This window comes from Clarias gariepinus, chromosome 19 (genome assembly GCF_024256425.1).
Source record: "Clarias gariepinus isolate MV-2021 ecotype Netherlands chromosome 19, CGAR_prim_01v2, whole genome shotgun sequence".
Taxonomy (NCBI): Eukaryota; Metazoa; Chordata; class Actinopteri; order Siluriformes; family Clariidae; genus Clarias; species Clarias gariepinus.
Genome location: NC_071118.1, coordinates 9,253,685 through 9,276,152, shown reverse-complemented (window position 1 = coordinate 9,276,152; position 22,468 = coordinate 9,253,685). Strand labels below are relative to the sequence as shown.

The window sequence follows — 22,468 nt, the reverse complement described above, 5'->3', positions numbered from 1 at the left end:
TCATGCCTCATCAGTTCACCAACTTCTAAAACTGTGTTAATTAAAGGATGACATTTTGCACATTTTATCAATTTATAATAACATTTGAATTTGTGGAACATCAATGAAACAGCAGCTACTAACAGTTGTCTTATCAGCCTTTAGCTTTTTATTTGTTTCTTAAAGGTAACACAAAAATGCAACTTGTAATGTGTCTGGGATACTTTACAGTTCAAACTGTTCTATTCTGTAGTCTTTTTCCATGTCACTAAACCTGAAGGCACAAAGTTACAAAGCACTGAGATTGGAGACTCCTTCTAGAATTGCCTAATAATTGTCTTTTTAACAAAAAAAAATGGTTAAAAGTGTGTATAACCATTGATAATTTTCTAAAGTCTGTCATGTAGACTATGCTGTGTAAGATAGTTGTTACCATAGCAACAGTAATGTATTAGAACAAGCACCATGCATGAAAGCACTTTGACTGACAAAATGCCAAGAGGCTGAAATTGCTTGAGTGTTAGTTCTTTGGCTCAGGCCGTCAGCCTTCAGGCTGTGATGTTCTGGACTGACAGGACACATTTGGCACAAAACCAGCTGCTGAAATAGAGCACAGTTAGATGGGTTCTGTGGATGGGAGTGTCACTACATGGCAGTTGGCACTTTATGCCCTGTCATGGGGCCCAGTGGCAGCCCTGTTCCAGCTGATCGATTAGTTGGACGGGTGTATTAGAGCAGGGAAGACAACAAAATAGGTAAGACAGAGAGGACTCCATGGACAAGGCTGGCATTTACTTGTTTAGCCAGTCTCTAGCAAATATTTGAGGGGGAAAAAACACTTCAGGTTTGGACAGTTTACAGTCAGATCTCTATAAAGGTAGGGTGTAGTCACAGGGGTTTAGGCTTTACTTAAGGGCAGTGATCATAGGTCTAGTACATGACACTATTAGCCCTTTATGACAAATAAACAAGTTTCTTTAGGCTTATGATGTCAATCTTAAAAAAAAAACACAAGAGTTGGATGATTTTAAATAAGGTTGCTTTAGCATACAGGTTCCCACTCTCCTCTCGGATCTGCACATTTTTGTGTTTTCTCTACTCAATCACATCCAGTTCATTTCAGAAAAGGCTTTTAATTAGCTGTTTAGTTAAATCAGGTATGCTGGACAGGAGGGGACTCCAGCACAAGAAGCAGCGGAAGAAAAAGGTTAAGGAACCCTTGTGTGGAACACTCTGATGGACATACAGTACATTCTAACATCTAAATTAATGAGTTTTTTGATGTTATGAAAGGAGGCGTTGCAGTTATTTACAATGATAATCTGTCTATCATACAAAAACACAGACTCAAATTTAATGTATTTGAAGTTCTCTATAGTAACATAAAAAGTATAGCTACAAATATGAAGTCAGCTCAGTCGATCACACTAATTATCATTTACAAACCTCCAGGGCTGTACTCTGAATTTCTCTATGAATTTGCAGATTTCCTTTCAAACTTTGCGTCTCTGTAGACAAAGTGTTAATAGCTGGAGACTTTAATATTCATTTTGAGAATGCAGAAGACCCTCTGAGAACAGCAGTTATGTCCATACTGGACTCAGTGGGACTAACTCAGTGTGTAGTAGGACATAAAGCAGGTCACACTTTAGATTTAATAATATCCTTTAGATTAAGTATAAGAAATATAACCACAATTCCACAGTCTGAAGCTATCTCAGATCACTGTCTTGTCTCAATTAAAGTGCGTTATAGTAATAATGTATACACAGCGCCGCGCTACCACATTAAATGTACATTCACATCAAATACCACACAGAGCTATCAATAATCTCCCAGAGTTATCAACTTTGATTCGATCGCCATCTGACTTTACAGAACTCAATCAGGCGACTGAATATTTAGAGGCAACATTTTGTTATACCTTAGATAATGTAGCTCCAGTTAAAAGGAAAATGATTAGAGATAAGAAATTCACTCCTTGGTATAATGACCACACACGCACTTTAAAACAAACCGCTTGGGAATTAGAATGCAAATGGCGTCAAACTAAATTGCTAGTATTCCAAATAGCGTGAAAGGAGAACATCCTGAACTATAAAAAAAAAAAATTTTATATCTCCACTCTTATTGAAAACAACAAAAATAATCCGAAATTTTTAGTTACTACTGTAGTTAAATAAACTAGAAACAAGACCACTGCAAAAATCTCAACAACAACATACAGTAGTGAAAGTAAACTAATTTCACTTATCTCTTCTTCAAAATCGTCAACCTGTGTATTAGATCCTATACCGACACATTTTCTGAAGGAGATAGTACCAGCAATAACAGAACCCTTGTTGAAAATAATTAACTTCTCTTTCAGCAGTGAGTATGTTCCCAAATCCTTTAAATTAGCAGTTATTAAACCGCTAATTAAGAAACCTGACCTTGACCCTTGTCAGCTGTCCAATTACAGGGCGATATTAAACCTCCCCTTTATCTCTAAGATTCTGGAAAAAAATAGTAGCACACCAACTATGTTCATATCTACATAGGAATGGCATAAACTAACGGTATCAGTCAGGATTTAGGCCTCATCACAGCACAGTGACAGCACTTGTTAAAGTAGTAAATGACCTCCTATTGGCCTCTGATCAGGGTTGCGTCACTATACTTGTGTTATTTGACCTCAGTGCAGCTGTCGACACTACTGATCCTAGCATTCTTCTTTACAGATTAAAAAATGTAGTAGGAATGAAGGGAATGGCTTAGATTCTATTTAACTGATTGTTATTAGTTTGTAGATTTAAATGATTACCATTCTGCATGTTCAAAGTGGAGTTTGGTGTTCCACAGGGTTCAGTTTTAGGCCCACTGCTTTTTTCTCTTTACATGCTTCCTCTGGGCACCATAATTCGTAAGTATGGTATAAGTTTTCATTGTTATGCTGATAACACAGTTATACGTCTCAGCAGCACCAGATAAGAAAAAACAGCTTACCAAAGTTGAGCAATGTGTGCAGGACATAAGAGATTGGATGTTAATTAACTTCCTTCTGCTTAATCCTGATAAGACAAAAGTTCTAGTCATAGGACTACAAGCTGCTAGAAGCAAGCTTTCTGATCACACTGTAACTTTAAATGGCCTTTCGGTTCCATCAAGTGCAATAGTGAAAGACCTGTGTGATTATAGCCTTTCATTTGAAGCACATGTAAATAATATTACCAGGATAGCATTAATTTACCTCAGAAATACAGCAAGATAAAAAAATATATTGTCACTAAACGATGCAGAAAAACTAGTTCATGCTTTTATCACCCCTAGGTTGGACTATTGTAACGCCTTACTGTCTGGTTGTTTAACTAAATAAATAAGCTTTAATTAGTCCAGAATGCAGCAGCAAGAGTCCTCACTAGAACCAGAAGATACGAGCACATCACCCCTATCTTATCCACACTGCATTGGTTCCCTGGGAAATTTCGCATTGATTTTAAAATATTACTATTGACTAATAAAGCAAAAAATGGTCTCGCCCCGCAGTATCTGAGTAAACTGCTTGTGTTTTACGATCCACCATGCCTACTTCAATCAAAGTAGGAAACTATATTTATCAAATTTATGGAAACTACAGCAGGGGGTAGAGCTTTTTCTTACAAAGCCCCAAAGTTATGGAATAGTCTTCCAATTAATGTTTGGGACTTGGCTAAAAACCTATTTATTTAGCCAAGCATTTTTGTAAATAGATTTGCCTTAGGTAAAGGAGCAGATCTGGGAGACTCATAGACGTAGAGTATTATGGTGAACTGGTATGTTTAGATGCTGTCCTTCCCACTCTCACTGATCCCTCAGGTTTGTTGACAGTGAAGTGATTGGTTGCTTTACATCTCAGGGAGCCCTCATGTCTGTGTTTCCTCCTGGCTCTTTAGTTATGCTGTCATAGTTAGTCCTGCTGGAGTCCCTGCTTGCACTCTGCACTAAATATACATTCACATTATACATTGTTTGACTGTGACCATACCTATCTTTCCCTCTACCTATCTCTCGGTCGAGCTATACATGTCGTCCCTGAGCTGCCAGTGATTCAGACCCCCTCTGCACCCTGAAGCTGTCTGATTCGTCCTGGTGTCCTGCTTCTGGTTGGAGATCTTGTCGCATGGATGCCTCATATGGTCTGCCTGGGATGCGTGTGGTGCTTGGGGCAATTCCACTTTTCCACAAAGACGCACCTGTCCTTGGCTGATGCAGACAGCTTTTCTCTGAGGACTGTTAACTTCAATCGTTTGATAGTTCAGGACTGGAGTTTCCTACTGTCTTCCTGAACCTCCAATAATGAACTGGACTTCAATTTAACTTAAACACATCTCCTGTTATACTGAACTTCCAGTCTTTCACAGTATGATGCAGATCAATCCCTGCTATCCGTTTCACCCAAATGTGGATGCGTTCTTCTCACGGTTTCTTCCTAGTACCTTCTCAGGGAGTTTTTCCTTGCCACTGTCACCGTTGTCCTCGGCTTGCTCATCAGGAACAATCTTATCATTTTGATTTATACACGTTCACATGTCGTACAAACTTAAATAATTCTTCTGATTGTGTATAGCTGCTTTGCAACAATGGCAATTGTTAAAAGTGCTATACAAATAAAATTGAATTGAATTTAAATCAGTTGAATTAAAGAGGTCTACTGAAAAATTGCTCAAAGCACGAACAAAATGTTTCATAACTTCGTTTCGGGTTTGTTTAAGTCATCCACATATACTACTCATGCATTTATTTATTTAAACGAGTATGATTTATCATAGTTCCTTAAATGTAACAGCTCTAACTTTGTATTTTGTTCCTAAACAGCATTCTTAAATCACTTGTAGAGTTCTGCAAAGGGGGTCCATCAGAGGAGCAGCTGATCTGTTAAGAATTTAGATTCTTAAATGCTTCGGGAAATTCTTTCTCTGCTTTCTTTAGCTTACTGTATACTTAATAAACGAAATACGGGATTTCTATACTGACGGAAGCCCTTCATTAAACATTCACTGTGGTGCTGAAATAATTATTTTTAACTATCTAACCCGAGTGAGTGCACTGTTTGACCCGTGATCACACCAAGACTTCGGAATGGTGAAGATGACGTCAGTGCCTGGGTTCCTAGGTGTGCGCGCGCGCGCGTGTGTGTGTGGTCATGTTTTTATATCTAGGTGGGAACTAATTGTCCCCGTAAGGATAGAAATATCCAACCACATGGGGACATTTGAGTTGTCCCCAAAGACAAATTGTCTTCTCTTGGTTATTGAGATGACGTTAGCATACATATTACTGTAGCATATGATTGTTATGTAGCTGTAATCTTATTTTTTATTATATGAAGGTCCTTGCAAGGATAGGAAGACAAAGGTGTGCGTGTGTGTGTGTGTGTCTGAGTGTGTGTGTGTGTGTGTGTGTGTAAGAGAGAGAGAGACACACAGAGAACGGGGGACTCGGACAGCACTGCGCCCGCACAGGACCGCCCGCTGGAACACTGTGGGAACCTGGACTCTGCTGCTTCGTTTTTATTCGGAAACGTTTTTATAAGACGATCAGAATATAGTTTGTGTCCTCCGTGTCCTATATATTGATTAACACTGAACGAAGGCGTCTATCAGCATCTGGACAGTCCCTCTTATCCAGTTTCCAAAGCTGTCCGGCGAGCTCGGATTGTCGGTGGAACCGGTACCACAGCCATTACCGTTTGGTTTTTTTAGGGGCGAGAAAACCGACGCTTAACTGACACCCAGTCCAGCGTCTTTTTACAGTGTGGGATCAAATCCCTGCAGTCCAGTGGAGATGAGTTTCAGGAGCACAGAGAGTTGGCGCTGCGTTAACGGCACTTGCGCGGAGAAAGTTGAGCCGTTCCCGCCGCCGCTCTCTTCCACCTTCGCGCTCATCCTCCTGGGCGTCGCGATCGTCGGCATCGTGGCGCTTTCTCTCACCACGCACCACTGCCACAAAGGCAAGATGAAGAGGCGGAAGATCCAGCGCGCTCAGGAGGAATACGAGAGGGATCAGCTCAGCCCTGTCCCGGCCGCAAGAAAAGCGGATCGCTGCGTGATCGCGCGTCCTGCCGCCGGACGCACTGCACCTCCGCCTGGCCGTCAGGACACCGCCGCCGTATCCGCGCACACCGGAGCCGTGGAGGCCGGAGTCCTGGAATCTGTAGCTGTATCACGATAACATGGAGATCTGTAACTATGCGGGACTTGTAGATGTCTTGGATGCATTGTGAAACACCCCATGCTGCTCCGTATTACTCATACCGTGGGACATGTCTGCATTTGTTTTTAATTTCGGTTTCTTCTCCTCTATAGAAAAAAAGGAGTTAAAAAACACTCGTTTAGGCTATGTGAATATGTTTTCCCTGCTTTCAATATATTCAATAGCCATCTATATATATACTGCACTGTGTGTGGACGTTATATAAAGAAGTTGAACATTAGGCCAGCTGTGGACTGTAATGAAGCATCAGCCTTGTGGTGCAGGTTTACCGATTGCTGCTGTCCAAGGTGCTGATGGGATGATACTCCACATTGACTTGCCTCCTGCTTTCGAGCGTCCCTGATGAACAAAATAAAGTTGTTGTTTTTTTAAATCTAACACTTCTTGTCAATCAACTGAAGGGCTTTAAGATGTTTACTGAATTTAAAAACACAATTGTTTTTGCCCGAACGTGCTTAAAGATTGAGAATAGTGAGAAAATCATGGTTAAATAATAGATTGATCTGACTCATTTATGTTTACTTATTCATTTGTCATACGTCATTTTAGAAGTCAGCTTAGCCAGAAACAATTATAAACAGCAATTATACCAAACTTATATAATAGGAAATCATTTGTACATGACTATATAACTTACCCTGGCAGCACACTCAAAATGAAGGAAATTAAAGGAAAACAGACTCAAGTGTTGAAAGTAATAATATAAAGTTTTACTTTTTTTCTAGTTTGTTTTTTGAATATTTTATAGTGTAGTAATGAAAGCTAGCTATTGTAGTTGCAAATTATTCATGCTAAATAAAGCTTATTAAACTACATACTTGGTAAATTATTTATTATAAACCTCTGGCATGGAACTTCTGATTTCTTCTACTTCGTTCTCCTCCTCCTTCTCCTCCTCCTCCTCCTCCTCTTCCTTGTTTCTTCCCCTTCCTCCTCCTAGGTAGGTAAATTGCCTCCTAAGTAAAATCTCAGGTTTAGAGCCATTTATAATGGGCAAAAATTTCTGCTTTTATTTTAATCCAGGCAGCAAAAGTAACATGGCACGAACAATCATTATTCTTGATAATCAGTTCTCAATAGCTCCCCCAAAATGTCTGCTTTAAATGTCCACCTAAATAAACTTTAACACGCTGTGTGCATTTTTCATTGTAAAAGACCATGAATGTAAATGGAATATGTTATGAATTAATTCAATCACTTAAATAATTTGCATAGCAATCATAATTGATATGTGACTTTTGAAATTTGAGGATGGTGTCTGATAGTTTCCACTATGAGAGGCTAGAGGCAACACTCAGCCCTCTGCAGCCTCCAAGAAAAGCTCATTAATGATTCCACAAATCAGTACCCTTGGGACTTTGCCAATATTAGTATTATTTTTTTTAGCATGAAGCAAGAAGCTAGCAAAAAAAAAAAAAAAAAACTACAAATATCAAAGTCAAGGATTTTTGGAGGATTTTAAAGGTTGACGACTAAGCAGTATTACCCCAAAAGCTTGTAAACCCTTCCATTTACATAACAGGCTAAAGCAGGGTAAACAAGGCTTTGCGATCCAATATTGCTCTGAGATATTTTTTTCTGTTACAGCATGTCACATACCATTCGACTGTGCTGCAGATATTATTTTCTTTCCTTTGGGCAAAAAAAAATATTTTGAAATAGAATTTCCACCTGCTTCTCACTGTCAAACCTAAGCTGATTTATGAGAGCAGAGATCTTTCATGGCAAACAACATTCTTACTGTTTCATTAATGTCATAAAACCCAAGGTGAGACTTCAAGAGTATGTCACTCACTGCATTTGGATTTAGGCAGTATTATAGGGCACTTTTCAGCATCAATAAAAAAGTTTAGACAGAAGCACCTCAACTCTATTCAGGCCATGGGTTGTTGAGTTAGTCCTAACATGTCTGAGGCATACCAGTGCCTCTAGGGGGGACGCTGGTCTGCCAGTCAGCTTAAACATGTGACTTAGACTGGCACAGAGCTACAGCAAATCAGCAGCAGCTAACGTGAGCAGCTTGTATAAAGGCTGGTTTATTTAAAGACCGGAGAGAGAGTGGGACAGCCTGACTGTGCACCAGGACTCCTCTGCAAAGACCTGGACCCCAGCTCTGAGAGAATATGGCTGACAGAAATGTGAAATTAACTGGTGGGGCAGTCAGATATGGAGCTACTTATGGAAGCAACAGTCTGTTCACAGGGGCCAGAGGAGGTGGAGGTTCTAGCCTAGTTCTGTCTCGTTCACTTGGCCTGGCAAGGGGCGCAGGAGCTTCTGGTGGGGGTTTTGGTTTGGGGCTAGGAATTGGTGGTCTAGGTCTAGCTCTAGGAGCTGGTGCAGGTGCTGGTGCGGGTGGAGCAGGTTTCGGCCTGGGTGGAGGCGCACTTGCCTTAGGTAGTGGTTATGGTCTGGGAGCTGTAGGTGCCAGAGCTGCAGGCTTCAGGGCTGGTGTGGCTCCACTTAGAGCTCGTCTGGGTGGCCGTGTCTTCAAGGTTGGAGGTTATGGCTTTAACCCATCCTTCTTGAGCTCCACCACCACAGTGGATGCAGGCGTCAGTCCAGTGCCTACCATTGACCCCTCACTCCCATCCATGGACACAGTGCAGATTACACGTATGAAGGAGAAAGAAGAGCTGCAAGTCCTCAATGACAAGTTTGCATCTTTCATTGATAAGGTAAGGTGACCCTCAATATAGTACTGAAGTGCATTTTCTCGGTTCAAGAATTAACTACATATGACTAGGATGGTAACATCAGTACTATAGCAATTGTACCTTAGAAGAACATTATTTGACCCAGTGGAACCACTAAGAGGCCAAGTACATTGTTATACCGTGGGGCACAATAGTATTTTTGTTTCTTAACGTAAACGTATAGCACAGTGGTTGGTAATTTAACAGTCTCCATTGTATGAATAAATGAATAATCTTTTGATGTCCTCAAGAAAATTCAATTGTTTTATTGTGAAACAAAAACAGAAACAAAAAGTGCAAGAAGAATGTATTCATACAATGTATTAAAAAATCGATTCCATGGTTACACATCTGCCCGAGGAGAAGCATTATGCTCATTCCAGCTGCCACTCGATTTATGATATTTGCTGCCACTCGATTTATGATATTTACTATTATCTTTAGAGACCTTAACCTCAATGTTATTTGTGACTGATGTAATTCAGGCTCGGTCGCTGGAGCAGCACAATGCTATACTGAAAGCCAAGATTGCCATGTTCACCAATCCTGAGCAGGGAGGTCCTGCCAGCCCCTCCATCCTGCTCACATCAACTATTGGAAGCTACAAATCCCAGATTGACGGTCTTACAGCCACTAAAGAGGCCATCATTGCTGAGATCGAACACTATAAAGGCATCATTGCCGATGTGCAGGCCAGGTAAGAAATGTGTCCTGGACAATAAATGAGACGTATATATTTCTGTATCAAAAAGGTATAGAAAGTAGATAGATCAGTGAAATATTTATTTCCTCACTCTAAATCTAAGATATGATGAGGAAGTGGGCCAGACCAAATCTTTGGAGTTGGAGTGGGGAACTTTAAAGGAGGTAGGAATTTTTTTTTTTTTTTTTTTTTTTTTTTTTTACATTGTGATTATCGGGAAAGTAAATGTAATAAATGTAGATTATATGTAAAAAATCTATGCAAAAAATAGTCCATAATCTTAAAACAGCTCAATCTTGAAACAGTTGATCTTGATCTTGAACAATCTTGTCCATATAATGCTACAGCTCTAAAGCTTCAAAATAAAAAAAATGTAAAGGAGGGTGTGTGTGTAAATATTTATGTACAACATTTTATATCCATCTTTAATGTACATTTTTTTTTACAGGAGGTGGACAGCATTTACCTCACTATTTTTGAGCTGCAAACTGGTATCAGTGGTCTGGAAGATCAGATTGCTCTGTCCAAGCAGCTGTACGATGCTGTGAGTACACACACTTATTTAACAATGAAGTTAAATTTTTTAATATTAATGCCTTAAACATTGTTTTCTAATGTATTGAAAACTTTCTCACTGTATGTGCGGATGTGTTTGGTGTTTTTTATTTTTTAGAAAGTTAAAGAGGTCAGGAACATTGTTACTGGCAGTGTGAAGTCAGCTGTCTCCATCTCTGTGGATAACACAGCACAGGCACAGGACCTGACCTCTGCCCTCGCTGACGTTAAAGCTCACTATGAAGCTCTAGCACAGCGCAGCAAACAGGATGCCCTTCATTCTGTCCAGGACAGCGTAAGAGACCTTGCTCCAGATTCTTCCTAATCAAACTAAAAAAAAAAAAAATCAGTCACAGTGTCTGCTTAAATTAACCTCTACAGGCGTTGGCATGGGTTATATGATTTTCAGCCTGTGTCTCCCCCTAGTGGACATTTATAATAAGAACATTCAATATAATATAATATAATATAATATAATATAATATAATATAATATAATATAATATAATATAATATAATATAATATAATATAATATAATATAATATAATATGAAAGGTCATTTCAATAATTTAGCAATTTAGGTATTCAAATATTCTTCGTATAATTTTGCTGATGTTTTTGTGACTGCAGCTCTCCTTGATGAGCGTTTCATCTCAACCCAGCATTCAGTCCCTCACTACAGTCAAAGAAGAGCTGAGAGTCTACAAACTACAGATTGACTCTGTGCAGAGAGAAATCGACCGACTCAAATCACTGGTGTGTGTGTGCTCACTTACATATACTTGCGTGCAATTTAAACATTTGCTGATTTAAAACCATCATTTCCACCTAAACATTATTTAGTGTATTTAACAATTTCCTGACACTTACAAAAGAAAAAGTACAAAACATATTTTACATACACATAACAATTGTACCTTTCATAAATACGTTATACTAATGAAAGTCAGCAACTTAGTCAGCAAAGTAGACTTAGTCCAAAATGTTACATTATTATATATTTTAGCATATTAGCTCTTTTCTCATTACAAGAAATTGTGTCAAAATCCTTGTCTTTGATAATTGCACATGTGATACAGATACAAGGCATGCTTTTATTAAAAAATAATCAACAGTCAATCTTCTAGAATGATTGTTTAGAAGTAATGTAGGATTTACTCAATCTGTTATTTTTGGCCACAAGGAAGTAGCATGAGAGGAAATGGTACTTAATTTGAAACAATATCTATTTATCTCCCTTTTCCCCTTCTCATTTCTGTCTATATGTCTGTCTGGTAGAAATCTGCATTTTGCCTGCAGTTTCCTAGGCTTCCTTGTTGGCTTGCTTTTTTTGGAGTTAATATAGCATGTGACTGAAAAAAATACACACACGCACACACACACACACACACACATATATATATATATATATATATATATATATATATATATATATATATATATATATATATATCGTTGGTTTTTTTAGGGGGGCCATCCACATGCTACAGATTGGGCTATAGATACTCCTCATTCTGAAGATATATCCATCATTTCTATGGCAGTTTACTTAAGGGGTCAACTCACCAGCTCGACACTCAATTTTCATTCACACACTATTGACAACTTGGGAACACCAATTAGCCTAACATGCATGTCTTTGGACTGTGTGAGGAAACTCACCAAACACAGGGTGAACATGCGAGCACCATGCACTCGGACCCAAGATGGGAATTGAACCCAGACCTTGAAGGTGGAAGACGACCACTAAGCTAACCACTATGCTAACCACTAAGCCGCCATATAAAACTATGTTATTTGAAATACAGCTAACACTGATATTAGAACTTCTGTTATAAAAAAAAAAATACAAAGACTTTTTTGACCAGACAGAATCAACACAGAGCGGAACTAAACATGTGGTATTTAAGAGAATTCTTCATTTAAAGTCATTCACGTCTTTTTAAGCATTATTCCTGACTCTCTATATAAAGCTCTGTGGAATGTGTATGTCAGTGTGTATTTGTTATATAGATTATATTTTTTTTTTCTTTTACAGAACCTCCAGCTCGAATCTCAGGTGGACGAGGCTGAATCTCACTCTAACTCACACACCGAGACCTACCAGGAACAAGTGCAGACGCTCAAGTCTCAGCTGGATGACCTCAGAAAGGTTCCCAAATTTTATCTGCAGCTAAAAATACACATAACTCATAACTAAGTTTGTTTTAAAATGTTTCTCGTTATACTTATAACTGCTTCTGTTTGGTTTCATAGCAAATTACACATTATAGTCAAGAATACCAGGAACTTCTGGCCAGCAAAATGTCTCTTGATGTGGAAATCACAGCTTACAAAAAACTCCTGGACAGTGAGGAGAACAGGTAAGGGGATATCCTACAGGGTTCTCCTGGTGGCCTGGAAATATGTGGAATAATAATTTTATTTTTTTATTTTTTTAAAAAAGTACTTCTGTACTGTTCCCAGTTAAAGATGTTAGGGCGCTCCAGTATCATAATCACTGTTTTTCTCAACATAGCCATTGTTTGTTGTATTCCAGGTCTTCTATGTCATGCTTTCAGTTATTATTATTATTATTATTATTATTATTATTATTATGCGATTAGTAGGCATTCATTTATTTTCTAAAATTTTCTTAAATTTGTTAAAATATTTTAAGTCAATTGGGATCAATTTTCACCCAATGCCCCAAACCCCACCACTGGCAGCAGTGCCTGTCCCAAGCCCGGATAAACATGTGAGGGTTGTTTCAGGAAGGGCATCTGGTGTAAAACCTGTGCCAAGTTGTGTCCGCTGTTTCAACCCCTCGACAGGAGCAGCCAAAAGTCTAACAACAACAACAACAACTGGACGTAGAGATGTGCTGTAATTAGTAAATGAGTAATATGCATGTACAGTAGTATTACGCACCTAATCATGTCTTAGCCTTTAATTAACCAATACTATTGCCACAGATCAAGAAAAAAGTTTCAGACAGCAATGAAATAAGAAAAAAAAAATCTACCTTCCTGTCAGATCCTAATAAGACTCTAAATATTTGCAATATTAGCAGTGTGATTACATCGGGGTAAATCTGTTATGTGTAAAATAAAAATGTTCCACAAGCAGCTTGTTAAATCTAATACTCATTTTGCCATTTAGCCACTTGTTTAGATCGAAAAGCCCCCCAAAAATCTTTTTTTTCAATGTAGTACATGTTTAACAATTATCATTTTATGAAGTACTTATATTTGTTATTTGTTTAGATTAATAATTATAAATGAATACATTAGCTATACATTATACTGAAGTTATTGTTTAAGAAGCATTTATTTTTTAACCATGCGCATTTAAATGTCAGCGATCAGGCAGTGAATGTCAATGTGACGTGTGTGTGTCTTTGTGCTATGACCTAGGCTGAAATCTGGGGGCGGTATCACAGTGCACATGTCTAAGACAGTAGTAGGAGGAGGAGGTGCAGCAGGAGGCGGCGGAGGTGCCCTGGGTTTTGCAGCAGGCGGAGGTGCGGGAGGTGGATTCGGAGGAGGCGCTGCCCTTGGCATTGGAGGTGGACTTGGTTATGGTTTAGGCCTAGGTTCAGGAGGTGGTCTCGGAGGTGGTCTTGGCGGTTTCGGAGGTGGTCTCGGAGTAGGATTGGGAGGAGGACTTGGGCTTGGAGCAGGTGGGAGCAGCTACATGTCCTCCAGCTTGAGCAGCAGTGCTTGTAAGTATTTACCCCCTCACATTATTGATTACTGTTGTAATTTTACTAAACTCCAATTTAAAATGTGGGTTATTAAAAATAAATGACTGGAACTTACTTTAAATTATATACAGTAATATATATTATATTGTATAAACTGGTGCTTAGATCAAATCAAAACAAAGCTGATGTGTTACGAGAGGAGTTATTAATCACATGTTCTTTTTCCTTTCTCAGTGTCTTCCAGTGTTTACTGAAGAAACAGTCATTCAGCCCCTTAAAACACTTAAGAAATAAACAATATTGGCCTGAAAGTCCCCTAAAATATTTTTTATATGTCTTTCACACAAAATCCTCTCAAGCATCAAGATTTCCCCAACTCTATGATGCACATTACAAAAATACAAATTAATATAACATTCCTATTTTTTTTTATTCATGTTGTGATAAGACCAAATAAACTGTGTTCATTCAAATATGTTGAGAATATCTTTTTTTTTTAATCGATGTGAGATGAGCTTAAACGTGTACAGTTTTGTTGTTCTTTGATTAGCCAGGAGATTTTATTAAAACCAGTGTAGAAATGAGACAAAAACCTTTCCTTATGTGAAAAAAGTCTTTTTATTAATAGTTTATCATTTTAATTTTAATGATAAGAATTTATTGCGGCACGGTGACTTTGTGGGTAGCACTGTTGCCTTGCACCTCAAGGCTCAAGGCTAATGAGAGGTTATTAAATACAATGCACACTTACAGTATCAGCCATAACATTGAACCCAATATTGTGTGGTTTCCCCTTGTGCCATCAGAAAAGCTTTGGTCTTGGTGTCAATCAGATCTGTTTGTCCAGGACATCCCATGGATGCTCAATCTGAATAAGATCTAGGGAATTCGGAGGCTGAGTCAAACAACCTTGAATGTCTCATAAATAAGCTTTCAGGCTTTACTTTAGCTCAGGTCTGATTGATGCCTTCATGTATAACTAACTCATTGATAAAATCGGTTTTGTCAGTGGAAAACTGACACTTGACCCCCTTAAAACCTATGGTGTCACACTTACTGTATGCATGTACATTCCTCCAATTCTAAAACAGATGTCTCAAAAAGTTATAACCAAATCGAGATGCTAGTAAATAGGTTGCCACATGCAGCAGAGTCACATGTAATAGCTGTCATGACCCAGCTTAAGGGAAAAGTATTGCTTAAGAATTCTAGGAGTTCCGTCTTGTGTCTTTATCTGTGACCTTTTAGTATGTTTCTCTTCTTCTTCATACTGTACCACACGTAGGCTTTATTTATTCATGTCAGTCTCGCATTCATGTGTGATGTGCAGGTGTTTGCGGGTGCTGTTTTTTTCCTGAGAGCACAGAGACAATATTATCTACTCCCGTATGGTGTGTAAGTTCTTACTTAAATTTCACTATAAAAACAATAAGGTAATATCTCATACGTTACGCTTATTGTAAGCATACAGGTAATTTCCTAATTTTAGAGGGTTTTGTCAATGAAAAATATATGTCTTGTTATTAAATAGCTTAAAAACATGTCTGTGTCTTTGCCTAAGAAAATAAATCATTAATTAGCAGTAAAAAAATTAAAGTTATATAACTGTTTACTGTACTGACATAATAATAAAAAGATTTTTAATTTATTTTTATAAAACATAAAACATACTGTGTAGGATTATAAAACATAAAATAAAGGTGTAAGTAGGTAGACAAATGGGTGACCAAAACTCTTAAAAGTTCTACATTGGCTAAAAATGTAACCGTGAGTATAGACTTTATGGCAGGCTTGTCTTATAACATCTCATATACTGTAAAATATCATTTATTATATATATATATATATATATATATATATATATATATATATATATATATATTAGTTCATAAAAAATATATTAAGCTCTGCATTGACTTACAAGAAACAGATGTGATATAGCACACAGGCTTTGTGGTGGTCTCCTAACCTGTGTCCGGCACTTAAACACACGGATGTGGTGAGGTTCAGTTTGAAACAGGAAACAGCATTTCTCGCTCTGTACTTTTTTATCAGACCTGAGCTGAGAGAGAGAGAGATAGAGACTGAAAGCAATTGCAGCAGAAATGGGCGCACACTGACATGCTATTTGAGGTAACCTTTAAAATACTTCTTAAGCTAATAAATACTAAAAGTTATTTTAAGTTATTGAAAGATGTTAGTAGCAGCGGTGACAGGAAAACTTTGACAGCAGCAGCAATAAGCTTCTCGGAAAAAGTTGAATTTAATCTTCTCGAGATAGTAGTGAAGGCGATTACACAAGAAAAGCAGAGAAATCTAGAGTTTAATCAGGTTTATCCATGTCTTGCACAAGAAAGACATAAATAGCAAAGGAAATTACTAATATCAGATGAAACCAAAAGTTAGGGGATCTTTCATAACCTATTTTAAAAAGCAGAAGTCGAGACGTATTTCACATGCATCTTGTTGGTGCAGTGGTTTACAGGAACATAAACTAAAAAAAAAAAAGTTTTTGTGTCATACATTTCTGTCCAAAAATTCAATAATCCTAGTTATTTTTGAGTACATTTCTCAACAACGTTATAGCTGAAGATAAGGTTCAGTCCTTTTGATGTTAAAGTGATAAGCACTGGGCCTAATTTACATAAGAAGCTAGAAATCTGAAACTAGTAAAAAAAGAACCGAGTTGTAACATATATATATATAAAATAATAAGGAGACATAAAATGAGTGCTTTATTTTATATAATATATATATATATATATATATATATATATATATATATATATATATATATATATATATATAATATATATATATATATATATATATAATATATATTTATTATTTTAGAGTAAACAATGGCTTTAAATACAAATATTTAAGTCTTAGACCAAACCTATGTTCAAAATAATCCCTTATGCTACAGTGCTATTGAATTATTAAATCATTTTGTTTGGAAAGTATTGATTTATTTTCTAAAACAGCAGCTCTGATGAAAGTGTCAGCTGTAAGACACACGTTGATATTAATGCGCTCCTTCCAATCCGTTCCCGTTCCTATAATACATCACGTTCACAGGGACCTGCATAAGGCAGTTCTGTAATTAATGGTTAATAACAAACAGATTTAAAATGTGGTGTTATATAACAAAGTGTAAATGTTCCTGTAACTCAACAAGTTCTGTTTCTGTACTTAACATTTACAGGAGGAGTCTCCAGTGTCAGCACTTTTTTTGTCCTTCAGTTTTCTCTCCAACAAAGTTCTGAAAACCAGAAGACTTCATGGTTTCTAGTTTCTTATTTAGATGACAAGTTGTTTACCAGCCAGCCTTTCTTTCTAGAAGTCGTTATAAGATAAGCAAAACACAACTTGTCATGGAGAGAAAACTGACGGACAAAAAAAAAACTGCTGACACTGGAAACTCCTCCCGTAAATGTTAAGTACAAAAACAGAACTTGTTAGGTTACAAGAACATTTACATTTTTAACTACGTTAAATAACACGTTTTAAGTCTGTTTGTTTTGAACCCTTAATTACAGAGCTGCTTTATGCAAGTCTTCTAATAACAAACAGACTTAAATTGTTGTGTTATTTAACAAAGTGTAAATGTTCCTGTAACTTAACAGGTTCTGTTTCTGTCCTTAACATTTACAGGAGGAGTCTCCAGTGTCAGCATTTCTTTTTGTCCTTCAGTTTTCTCTCCACCAGAATTCTGAAAACCAAAAGCCTTCGTGCTTTCTAGTTTCTTATTAACATGACAAGTTGTGTTTTGGTTACCTTATAGAAAGAGAGGCTGGTGAGTAAACAACTGTTTATAGTAATTTATGGTAAACACAAGTGATAACCTGCAGATGTTTCGGGATTTGCTGTTATTGGAAAATAATCAACTTCTTGGTGGAAACAGATGCTGCGTCACACTATCCTGGTGCTGATTATTTTCCTACACCAGCATGCCTTGTCATAGATTGTTCCTTACTTATTATTTTACATTACATTCGGCAATCTCTACTTTTAGATTTTGTCTGCTTAAAAAAGGAAAGAAAAAAATAGAAAAGAAACTGAACGTTTTTAATCAAAAGTGTATTTTTTAGGAAATATATCCAAACAGCCTTTTTATTCGGATGGCTGAACATGACTTCTATGCCTTTGATAATTGAATGTAATTGGAACTATACTGCTTACTGTGGTATTATTTCCAAACGTATTTGTGGCAGGTGCTCTGAATGTCATTTTTTTGCTAGAAAATACGATATAGCTTTAAGAATGAAAACTCGTTTACTCAGTAAAATTTCTGTTAGTCACAGTTTTACTTTGAAGTTATGATTGAGGTCACAAGCCAGCAAGGTGCTGTCCTTGCCTTCCTGTCCCTCTCAACCATGGTCTTCTTCTCTGCTCTCTGCATGTGGTGTAGAAAAAAATCTAGTGAGTGCAACTGCACACACACACTCACACATGCACACACACACACACACACACACACACACACACACACACACACACACACACACACACACACACACACACACTCGCACTCACACTCACACATCATTTCATGTCTCTATTAACACATATTACTGGTAAAAGAAGGTGAGAAACACATTATTTTTTTACAGTGATTGTACAAGAGGCTAACCAGCTCTATGTTCCACAAGTTCTGTAAGTTGTTTAAGATTTAGATTTTAATTAAAAAAGCATTTTATTCTCAAGTAAATTATGAAAATTATTGTTGTTTTATTCGGAATTAATCCAGTGAACGAGGGGGAAGCAGGATGGTTGTGACACATTCAAAAAAAGGTGAAAAGTCTTTATTATTATTATTATTATTATTATTATTATTATTATTATGCATTCTTACTGTTTATTGGTTATTGGGATGTTGAGGTTTATTTAATGTGCCATTTTTGTCAACAGAGTAAAGCTTGTAGCAATGCTGGTGTTACTGATTACGTTATGGCGAAATAGTGTGAAACATGCAAAGTTATTCTTATAATACTAATTAATATATAAATAAATAAACACCCAGATTTAGTCTTTAGTTGCATTCACCCCAAATATATATTTTTTTTTTTTACATGATACAAGTCTTTAAAGTAGTGGATTTAAATAGTTTAAAATAAGCAACTTTTATATAATTTACAGTATATATAATGTATCAGGGATAAGTTTTCAGAAATTCAGCATACTGTATTTTCTAAAGCATTTTAACAAAATATGTTTTTTGAGTAACTAAAATTCAGTTATTAAAAACTAAAATGTGATTAATTATGAATTATGAACATCAAGCCAAATAATAAATGAAAAGTAAGTAGTTACAATATGACTGGCATTAAATATCTGTGGAAATTAATTTGATTAATTCAAGTTTTTAATTTCCCTAAATCTCCAGTGTTACTCGGCCCTTGAGTTGAATTTTGTTCGTCCTCATCTCGACATTAATGATGATAACTGTGTTATATGTAATAACTGCGTTACATGTATATCAAGCAAAACACGTGATACTAAATTTCCTTTCATGGTTCATAATTATTCACATTTTAAATTTTATGAAGTAAATCTTAGATACTCAAGCAACATTTTCCATGTAAATATGGCACTTTTTTTTTTTTTTTTTTTTTAAATATCCCTGATACATTATATATTTTCTCAAACAGTAAAGTGACTGGGTGTCCATAAATTTGAAATTTGTATTTTTTTCCTTGTCAGTGACAAAAATTAACCAGACGAACACGAGTCAGTGTCAGAGCTCTGGGTAATGATCTCCAAACCTTTGTGGTTATCTTCATAATCATCTGATCTTTATTTTAAGTTCTTCAGCGCTATTTAAATCAATCATAAATAGTAATTAAATCACTTTATCCTTTTTTATAGGAACTTTGCACCAACATCTAACAGTCGCCTGGACTGTAAGTTACTGTACAGTAGAAGTAAAAGACATGTTTAAAGGTCAGAAATGATGGACAATAATGTGGTAGATTTTGTGGCTTCTTTTTCTCATCAGGTGTCCAAGAACAACCAGGCAGTTACCAGAACATTCCAAAATGTAGGTTGATATTACTGCTGGCAGTAATATGTGATATGTGATAATAATACTGAACATTTACTGATGGTATTTACTAATTTTATAAGTAATCACCAGCTGAATTTTTTAAAATTTCGATTTAACAGCCGTTCGAGGCAGTTTGGAGCCGACTTATGTGTAAGTCATACAACTTTATTTGTTATAGAAGGAAACTGGGGGTGGATTTATTGTAGGTTGGTGGGTAAAATCTTGTATTGGTGAATGGAAGGTTGTGTGTGAAACACACTGTTTTGGAAAAAAGCTTCTACGCAATCTTTTTTAAAAAATGGGTCAAAACAGGATTCCAGTGATTACACATGAAATCACCGATTGAAAGGACAATCAGACTAAAATAGGCAGGCAATATGGACCAAAGCTTTACAAAGCAGTGATAAATAAAAAACAATAACAATACTAAATAAATAAATATTCCAAAACGTAAATTGGAGCAAAGGAAAGTGTACTGAATATATGCCAAATGTATCTAATGGCCCGATTATTATTCATTTCAAGCAATTCTTTCTAACCCTAACCCTATATATGTATATATACTGTATATATATATTCCCCCACCACACTGTATCTTTTGTAATTTGTGATAAATATTAGTTCATCTTAAAAAAAGAAGGTATTTATATTAGTAGTATTTGTGTGAATGTGAATTTCTTACTGTATTAAATAAAATGCATTTCAAAATATAATGAGGAATAGACTACATAGTATTATTATTTGTAAGTAAATAAATCATATTTTCAGAATAGGATTTTTACATTTTTTTTTATTTTCAAACTTATTTTTATCACACATTGCTGCCTGTCCCAGCTTTTTTCCCCTTCATTTTTTAAACAACTAAATGAAAACAGTTTTGGATTACAGTGAGTATAAAAACTGAATAAAATGTGATTTCTGAAGAAAATGCCCTTGCAAGGCAATTTGTCTGACAAGTAGTCACATGAGCTTGTAGTATACCTAATAATTCTCACATTAGTATCAGAAACCATATAAAATTATACCTGATTTATTGAATTCAACACAGCTAAAGGTGAACTCATTATGGTTCTGGTATGTGGTCTGCTTTAATACTAAACTGCTTGCTTAGACGCTAAGCACATCAGTCATGTAATTTCAGTAACAATTTAAGCAAATTTAGATATCAAGGACGTCTTACCTGTTCTAGTTTTTCCAGCTAATGAGTAAATTGTGTAAACTGTCCCTTTATTCCAGAATAATTTATTTTATTTCTACCCTGATTTGTTTTCAGAGACCCAATAGCAACACCACCACACCAAATCAGTGTCATGGCTGATGGTGAGTAAGAACTCCAGGCGAAGAGTCATTTATTTTCTCTGTACGAGGGGTACAGAGATGTCATGTGTGTTGTATGTCAATTGTACTAAAATGAAAGAAGAAAGGAAGTGTTTAGGTTGGCCCTGCGCTGTTGAGTGAAATGTCACGAGAAACCACGGAATCTGAAAGCTAGATGAAGATTAAGCACACTGCTGTAACTGCAGACTGCAGTACAAATTTTCAGGGTTGTGTAAAGGTAGTGAGTCTACCAAAAATGTTACAGGTGTCAGTAAAGACAAGGACAGATTATAATTGCTAGTTCAATTTCCCACTAATAATGTACAGTATAGACTTACTGTACTAAAACACTCGTATATACTAACTTTATATATTTTATACAGATGCAGAATATGCAAATATTTTAAAAACAGAAGTTGTTGACCATGATTCAGGTGAGTACTACTGTATATCATTTTTATAACACACACACACACACACACACACATGTAATGCATTATAAGTAGTATGTATAACTTGTTTTATCTGAAACTAATAAAAAATCTTCTCCCTGCCCATCTGGTAACAGACAGTTACGATTACGAGAACACAGAATTCCTGCACAACAGCAAAATGGACGACATCGGTAATAAGCTCTCCTTTTTAACCTTTATTTAATGATAGTTCTGATGTTGATGGAACACCGACACTCACATTTACCTCCATCTTTCAAACAGATGAGCCAGATTACGTCAACGCAGACACGACTGACAACTAACACACTTCAATAAAGCTTGACATAGTTATTTAAGCTAGATTAAGTATCTATTAGAATAAATTGCATTATTTAATAGCACAAAACAAATGCATTGTAAACTCATTACATTTTAACTTTCAGTAAAATTATCCATGTATTAAGAGCATATGTCGCTGTAAAAAAGACCTAAGCAAATTTGCTTTTACAGAATTTAAATTAGAGTAAGGTATGTTTCACTACAATGAAAATAAAAACTTCCTGATTTCAGTTTCTCTTCTTTTATTTCATACACAGTGTTGGGTGTAGATTACTTGGATTACTTTTTTGACATAACGAGTAATTGAATCCATTAGGTTATTTAGTTATTTAGGCTAAGGTATTTAGTTATATTTTCAAAAAAGTAATTCATTATTCAGACAATTTATGTAATTCGTGAGCCAGACATTAGTGATTTTGTTTGTGTGTGTGTGTGTGTGTGTGTGTGTGTGTGTGTGTGTGTGTGTGTGTCTGTGTGAGAAGG

At 36.4% G+C, this 22,468-nt stretch overlaps 3 protein-coding genes across 5 annotated transcripts; all 3 read left to right on the top strand.

The window, feature by feature from the left end:
* The first annotated feature begins 5,476 nt into the window (after positions 1 to 5,476).
* Positions 5,477 to 6,970, top strand: si:dkey-183i3.9 (uncharacterized protein C11orf87 homolog). Its single transcript, XM_053478595.1, has one exon. It carries the CDS (start codon positions 5,782 to 5,784, stop codon positions 6,166 to 6,168), a length of 387 nt encoding a protein of 128 aa, XP_053334570.1. The 5' UTR covers positions 5,477 to 5,781; the 3' UTR covers positions 6,169 to 6,970.
* A 1,286-nt stretch (positions 6,971 to 8,256) lies between these two features.
* Positions 8,257 to 14,319, top strand: si:dkey-183i3.5 (uncharacterized protein LOC566445 homolog). The gene is made up of 10 exons (XM_053478591.1): positions 8,257 to 8,885; positions 9,389 to 9,600; positions 9,710 to 9,770; positions 10,055 to 10,150; positions 10,280 to 10,456; positions 10,792 to 10,917; positions 12,200 to 12,313; positions 12,418 to 12,524; positions 13,557 to 13,864; positions 14,081 to 14,319. The coding sequence occupies exons 1-10, from the start codon at positions 8,334 to 8,336 to the stop codon at positions 14,098 to 14,100; spliced, it is 1,773 nt and encodes a 590-aa protein (XP_053334566.1). The 5' UTR covers positions 8,257 to 8,333; the 3' UTR covers positions 14,101 to 14,319.
* A 1,472-nt stretch (positions 14,320 to 15,791) lies between these two features.
* On the top strand, positions 15,792 to 22,213 carry si:dkey-183i3.6 (LAT2 domain-containing protein). Of its 3 annotated transcripts, none has more exons than XM_053478594.1 (13): positions 15,794 to 15,979; positions 17,504 to 17,645; positions 18,154 to 18,271; positions 18,463 to 18,505; positions 18,600 to 18,643; positions 19,553 to 19,598; positions 19,718 to 19,752; positions 19,848 to 19,889; positions 20,015 to 20,045; positions 21,169 to 21,215; positions 21,596 to 21,646; positions 21,781 to 21,837; positions 21,929 to 22,213. In XM_053478594.1, exons 3-13 carry the CDS (start codon positions 18,169 to 18,171, stop codon positions 21,967 to 21,969), a joined length of 540 nt encoding a protein of 179 aa, XP_053334569.1. In that variant the 5' UTR covers positions 15,794 to 15,979; positions 17,504 to 17,645; positions 18,154 to 18,168; the 3' UTR covers positions 21,970 to 22,213. The 3 variants fall into 3 exon arrangements, with proteins under 3 accessions (XP_053334567.1, XP_053334569.1, XP_053334568.1); XM_053478593.1 differs by having other exon boundaries at positions 18,148 to 18,271; XM_053478592.1 differs by lacking the exon at positions 17,504 to 17,645 and having other exon boundaries at positions 15,792 to 15,979; positions 18,148 to 18,271.
* The last annotated feature ends 255 nt before the right edge of the window (positions 22,214 to 22,468 follow it).

Excerpts from the sequence above, each read along its gene's own strand:
- si:dkey-183i3.9 (XM_053478595.1), top strand. The coding sequence starts at position 5,782 with ATGAGTTTCAGGAGCACAGAGAGTTGGCGCTGCGTTAACGGCACTTGC.
- si:dkey-183i3.5 (XM_053478591.1), top strand. The coding sequence starts at position 8,334 with ATGGCTGACAGAAATGTGAAATTAACTGGTGGGGCAGTCAGATATGGA. Across the intron at positions 12,525-13,556 it reads CTGGACAGTGAGGAGAACAG|GCTGAAATCTGGGGGCGGTA; the intron begins GTAAGGGGATAT and ends GCTATGACCTAG. Across the intron at positions 13,865-14,080 it reads CAGCTTGAGCAGCAGTGCTT|TGTCTTCCAGTGTTTACTGA; the intron begins GTAAGTATTTAC and ends TTCCTTTCTCAG.
- si:dkey-183i3.6 (XM_053478592.1), top strand. Across the intron at positions 18,506-18,599 it reads CTCTATGTTCCACAAGTTCT|TGAACGAGGGGGAAGCAGGA; the intron begins GTAAGTTGTTTA and ends GAATTAATCCAG. Across the intron at positions 21,216-21,595 it reads AATCAGTGTCATGGCTGATG|ATGCAGAATATGCAAATATT; the intron begins GTGAGTAAGAAC and ends TATTTTATACAG.